Below are 6,523 nucleotides of genomic sequence, written 5' to 3' on the forward strand. Positions count from 1 at the left end.
GTTAACCTTTATAACATTTGTAGATAGCACAAAGTACTATATAATTTGATTAATATCTGTATTAATTACTAGATTAACCACTTTCTTAATGGCTCATGATAATGTTTTCATTTAGGTATGCGTAACGTAACTGTGATATCGGTCATAAAATATTCGTTCTAATAGATAATCTATAGGTATTAAAGGTTAAAAAAATTATATACCCAATAAAAAATAACCTGTGAGCTTCGAAACTTTATTTCAAAATAAAATAAGTTATCTGATTGTGACAAAACAAAAAAAACAGGAAAGAATACATGTTTATGCTTTTAAAACAAGTCTATAAAAACATGTATCTATATGTTTATGTTTGAGGAATAAATTACTAGTAACAAAATAACATGAAATTTTGTCAGTATCCTTAGGTGAAGTAAATTCAAAATTAATTTATCTTACCAATTGTGAGCATCTATTTTATCTTATATGTTCATGGTGACTTTGCACAGAGAAACGATTTTAGAAACGCTATTTAACTGGAAACATGTCTATGTTGTTTTAAACTCTTCACAAATCATTTCTAGCATGTTCATATTAATGATGAAGGGTCCCACTTAATGTAGTATGTGATACTAACTCCAAACTGTAGTAGATGTAAATAGTTTCTTATCAATGTTATAAATAAACAGTTACAGAAAAAATGTGTTTTCGATTAAGGACACACTCTTGATGCAGATACTCTCAGTGAAAGTTACTACGACAATATTTTTATTTATTTTATCTTGTTAAACACAAACAACGAATGGGAATATAACCAACTAATACTGATAAATAAATAAGAGCGTCTTCACCGTGTTTTAAGTAGGTGATATGACCTGGATAAAAAACAAAAAAATAGTTTAGTTTTCTTCTTCACCATAGCTTGGGGCTTCGGTGGTGGTGTGGAGAGAAGAGTAGCCATATGCAGGAGCTGGTACCTTTAAAGCTGGAGCGTAGGCAGGAGCATACGCTTTCAGAGCTGGGGTGTAGGCAGGAGCGTAAGCTTTCAGAGCTGGGGCGTAGGCAGGAGCGTAAGCTTTCAGAGCTGGGGCGTAGGCAGGAGCATAAGTTTTCAGAGCTGGGGCGTAGGCAGGAGTGTAGGTCTTTACAACTGGAGCATAGGCATGTTTGGGCACACTGTAAGCCTTAGTAGGGACAGGTGCTTCGTAATTCACAGGAGCCGCTTCAGAAGTGATCTGAACGTCAGCAGGGTTCTGGTTAGCAGTGCCTGGCTCGTTGGTCTTAATCACAGCACGGAATCCAGCCTCATCGGCAACATATTCCACCTGGCGGTAGACACCATAAGCATCACGGTAACCGTAAGAACCTTGCTTGTTGCCATACTCATCACCACTCTCTTGCTGCCACTGGGTGTCGCCGTATTCATTTTTGTTTTCATATGCAAAGTTGTATGGTTCAGGCTTATCCTAAATAAAGAGAGTTCATAATACGGTTTTACATCATTCTTAGTGATCTATGCATATATACATACATCCTTCGAGATATTGTTTATCTTACTATATTATATTTAGAGAAAAAAGATGGAGGAAAAAATAGCCAAAAAATTAAATTTGTGAAATTTAATGTCACTGATGTTTCAAAAAACTGTTAATGTCCAAAATGTCACTGCAATTTGTAGAGTTGGCTTATAGTTCGTAAATTCAAAATAAGTAGATAAAAACAAGTTTTTAGGTTAGAGAATCCATACTAAAATGGCTTAAATTATTTTGGTTTTATATATGTTAGAATTTAATGCATTAAAATGATACTTATGAGTTCTTAGTATTTGATTACATAGAAATAGAAAAGAATTTTACTTACGTAAGTAGACTCTGGCACGTATCCGTAAGGAGTGGGTACAGCTTGAGCTACTACAGCCAACAGGCAGGCAACAAAAACCTGCAAAAGTATTTAGTTATGGTTCATTCATTACGTTTTTTGTGGCCATTTTTTTATCTATACATTGAGTACCTAGAAAAACAAAAACTTTAAATATTTTAATTTAAAAAGTAGGTTTTGTTTGTTTTAGTCTCTAGCCAGATTGGTTACCGGCGCTCTGACTAAAACAGAAAATCGAACCTCAGGTTTTAGAGCCTTAAGTCCGTAAAATTACCACTGATCCACCAGAGTACTTTAAAAATAGGATGTTCAATGTTTCATGATTTTCATTTACGCTATATTATGCTAACAAAACCGTTTATTTACTAACAAGAAACGTTTTGTTTTCAGAATTTTCAGAATTATTGCAACATAATGAACAGTTACGAAATGAATTAAACGGCCATCAATAAATATCTCGACTGAACATACATTAGTTGTGTACATTCAGTTTTTATTGTTGTTGTTGTTGTTTTGCAGAACAATTTAAATAATCGTTTTTTAATCTTCTAAACATGGAAAGTATTTCTCTCGAAACAAAACAGATAGTTACATAAAGTAATATCATCATAGCTATTTTGATATTTTAGTATAAAATTGTGAAGTTTTATTTTTTTCACTAATTACTTCTGCATACTTCTATCTAATAAAAAAAGCTTTAGGTGTGAAAAAAGGTAAGGCCAAAAATAGATTCAGCGTGCGACTTAAAGGAGTGAAATCAAAATTAGCGACCAAGCTGGTTGCTACACTTATAGCACTGCATACTTCTGCATACTTCTATCTAATAAAAAAAGCTTTAGGTGTGAAAAAAGGTAAGGCCAAAAATAGATTCAGCATGCGACTTAAAGGAGAGAAATCAAAATTAGCGGCCAAGCTGGTAGCTACACTTATAGCACTGATAAGAATTTTACAGCAAATATTCATTCATTAATTAATCATGTGTTATATCTCAAGTATTTCTAAATGGGTTGTCTTGAAATTTGGTATGTGAAGTAAGAGTCCAGTAGAGCACATCCACTCAAAATATTCGATAGTTTGGATTACCACAGTCCGATTTACAGAATGTGTAAAATCGCTAAACTATCACTCTTAATAACGCACAATGTGTCCTGCAGGTTGTTGTTTTTTTAACCATAAGACACACTACCTGTGTCTCGATTGCAAATTCACATAAGTATTTTTAGACCTTACTAACAAACTATGCACAAAACATCACATCTTATATTTATCGTGGATGAATATTCACGATACAGGCAAATTAAAACATATAAAACTGTATATCTAAGTTACTGGAGCATAATATAGAGAAAAACATTAAAGAAACAAACCTTGCCTTTACGTTTGTATTAGTTTGAAGTAGTGCTGAGGTTTTCTATCACTACACTATAAAAATATATAACATTAAAGGCGACAGACATAAAACACCTTCAGATTGTTTTATTAGTAGTAATCTGACGGAGGAATTTTAATAAAGTAGAGGAAATATTATATGGTATTAACGTTTTAGTATTAGGGATAAAAAAGGTAAAACAAGCCATCTTTGGTGTTAAAAGTCCTACAGTAATTAATAAACGTTATTGAGGTTTTTATATCTTCATTCTTCTTATTCTAATGTTACTGTTAAATATAAACACGATTCTCACCTTGCTAATCATTTCGTGGTTTGTTGGGAAGCTTCAAGTTTTACTTTCGGTAAAAAAATGATACAGATATTTCGTTGCTTGCTTCTTATATACGTTTGCGAAGGCTTGTTTCACAATGTTGGTAAGTTCATAAGAAACAGGGCTATATTGATTCAGCTTTCTTCCTCAGGATACCTAAGATCGTAAGCCTGGGGCTTGGGCTTGGCTGCTTTACACTCTCCTCCCTCTATACCCCTTTTATAAATGGTTAGTAATTCAAACTAACAATGCTTGATCAAAAATTTGGGGAATTAGGCTAACAAACTTTTTTCACTTTTTAACCTAGTTCAACTTCTTTGTTTGTGGAAGAAAGTTCGCTAGGTTCTGCAAAGAAAAATGAAAGTGATAGAGTGAACGTGAAAACTTTTAGTTCATGCTGTAGGTCATGACGCATTTTCTTTTTTATTTACTAGAACAATCAGATAATTAATTCATCATACTTCTTCATATTTCTATAAAAAATTTATTCGAAACGCTCAACTAAACAGAATAATTTAAATTGTTAGCATCCACTCGTCATATTTATTGGTTTTAGCTAAAGTTTACATAGTGAAAATAACGTCATATAAAAACAGGACAATATGAAGTCCGGAGTGCATGTTTTAAACAAACTTATTATGAAGTTAGATGTAAAAATCGGTTGAAGTTGAGAAGATGTGAGGAAGCGGGCGGAGTTTCTTCAGTCTCTAAGGAATGGGAGATTACAATACTCTAAGTCATTAAAAAGGTATTGGATTGAGTGGGTATGGCAGTCGCCTTTTTAAGTTCAGCTGGAATGGAGACTACAAGACCCTCTTTGGTTATGAAACGTTATAATCCGATACACAGGAAACAGGTGCAAGGTCAAAAAGGAACCGGTTCGGCATGGGTTTGATAAAGAAATATAAAAGCTAGAAGTTCAACGAAAGAAAAAGAAGATTGGGAGATATGAGAGAAAACGGATAAACCGAGAGAGGCGAAGGAAGAAAGTAGTATGCTGCCAGTAAAAAAAAACAACCTATTTCTAAATATGTGTGTTATTGATTACTAGTAATAAAGAACAATTTGTTGTGTTTAGTAGGAGTTAATTCGTGATAAGAATAAGTACAACCTAAATAAACTGATGGACATGAGAAGATAAAGCGATGTGTGAGTACAGGACGATCGTAACTAACCTCTATCAAGATTCTTTTTGAAATGTCTGTTGTTTCTGTTGAATCAGTTATAATATCACAATTTTTTATGTAAATAAAAATAGAAAACCAATGGAAAGTTTGAATAAAACAGGCGTATTATGTTGTGTTTAGTAGCAATTTATATCAAGTTAATAAACGTTCTTACGGCATACTTCCAAATAACAGTTTTAAATGATAATTGAGATTTAACGGTCTGTTTCAGGTTTTTGTTTAATATTCACATCAGAGTAAATCAAACTATTACTTGGTTGTGACACACAATTCTTTCCCTGTCAGCAACAGTGGATGTTTAGCACTTTAACTGTAATAACTAGAGCTTTTATTTAATGTAGAATTTGAGTAGCGAATGATGTCACATTTTTTACTAAATGAGGTTGTTTTATGGACACCTAAGTACAGGCTTACTTGGATTCAATGTTTCTTTAACCACTCACAACTGTTTTTAGGCTAGATTTTTATATTTTTATATTAATGTAAATATTAGAATTATGAATAACAAATCGCCCGGTGGATAAGCAATCCGAGGGTCGCGGGTTCGCGTCCCTGTCGCACCAAACATGCCCACTTGGGCGTGGGGCTAGCAACTCCACCCCGATAACAATTTGCTAAAGAAACTGCAACAAAAAACACTTCCGTCGGCGTTCCACTAGGAACTAAGAGAATAAGAATGAATAACAAATAAAATGTATTTTGTATAAAATGTGTTTTTCTTATTGCTTAGCCGTAATTTGAATATTGATCAATTGTTCAGCCAAGGGTTACAATGTTTATTTCATCTGCAAAACAAAACTTAAATGATATATAAATGTAATTTTATATTCTTTATTTTTCAAAAAATATCATTTTAGAAGCTTAAATAATTTCTGAGATATTAACAATCTGCTGAAAACTGTAGCATTTATTTTAATATAACTTTAAATTTGAAATATCTACAAGTATTAACTTAAACATAACTTAGTGCTCTATCAAAAAAGAAAACTTTACACAAATATTAGCTAAAACATAGCTTAGTGGTCTATCAAAACGTCTAATGTGTTATATCATACACTTCTGTTTGTTTCAGATACTGATATTAAACTACACAGGAACCATCTTCTCTAGTCGTCTCTAAGATTGAACTGATAGACTAGAAGTAAATCAACTAGTCTGTAACACTGTAATCAAACGGTTTAGGTTTCGCCGTCACTCTTACGCACACCAACGGCTCCATTATGCGAACTTCAGACCCTTGGATTCGGATTAAGGCACACAAATCATTGGGCCAACCAAGCCCACTTCTAGTTTTCTTTGTATGTCTATTCATATGAAAAATATAGATATATGAACAGCATGTCTTATAAACAATTAAATGAAAAAGTTTTAAAAAACACAGCTTTACAAGAATTATATTTCGTTACCCTAATCTTTGTCAGGATACACTAAAGTAAACAAGTGATAGCACCACTTAATAATAGGTTTGTGTGTGTGTGTGTTACTAAAGCTCTGACCCAACTAAATGGCTACTTACATATTTCAGGAACAAGAACATTAGTTCCAATATTTTACATAATAATAGGTTTGTGTGTGTTACTAAAGCTCTGACCCAACTAAATGGCTACTTACATATTTCAGGAACAAGAACATTAGTTCCAATATTTTACATAATAATAGGTTTGTGTGTGTTACTAAAGCTCTGACCCAACTAAATGGCTACTTACATATTTCAGGAACAAGAACATTAGTTCCAATATTTTACATAATAATAGGTTTGTGTGTGTGTGTGTGTGTGTTACT

The 6,523-nt window shown here is 32.9% G+C and overlaps 1 protein-coding gene across 1 annotated transcript in view; it reads right to left on the reverse strand.

Annotated features, from left to right (window-relative positions):
• Positions 1-825: 825 nt before the first annotated feature.
• The window catches only part of LOC106458286 (adult-specific rigid cuticular protein 15.7-like), a 43,458-nt gene continuing 37,760 nt past the window's right edge, over positions 826-6,523 (reverse strand). Inside the window, exons 3-4 of the mRNA XM_013917780.2 lie at positions 1,837-1,914; positions 826-1,442 (exon numbers count right to left, since the gene is read on the reverse strand). Coding sequence (XP_013773234.1) covers positions 876-1,442; positions 1,837-1,914 — 645 coding nt within the window. The 3' untranslated portion in view covers positions 826-875. The remainder of the gene's footprint in view (positions 1,443-1,836; positions 1,915-6,523) is intronic.

Source organism: Limulus polyphemus, unplaced genomic scaffold (genome assembly GCF_000517525.1).
Source record: "Limulus polyphemus unplaced genomic scaffold, Limulus_polyphemus-2.1.2 Scaffold440, whole genome shotgun sequence".
Classification (NCBI taxonomy): domain Eukaryota; kingdom Metazoa; phylum Arthropoda; class Merostomata; order Xiphosura; family Limulidae; genus Limulus; species Limulus polyphemus.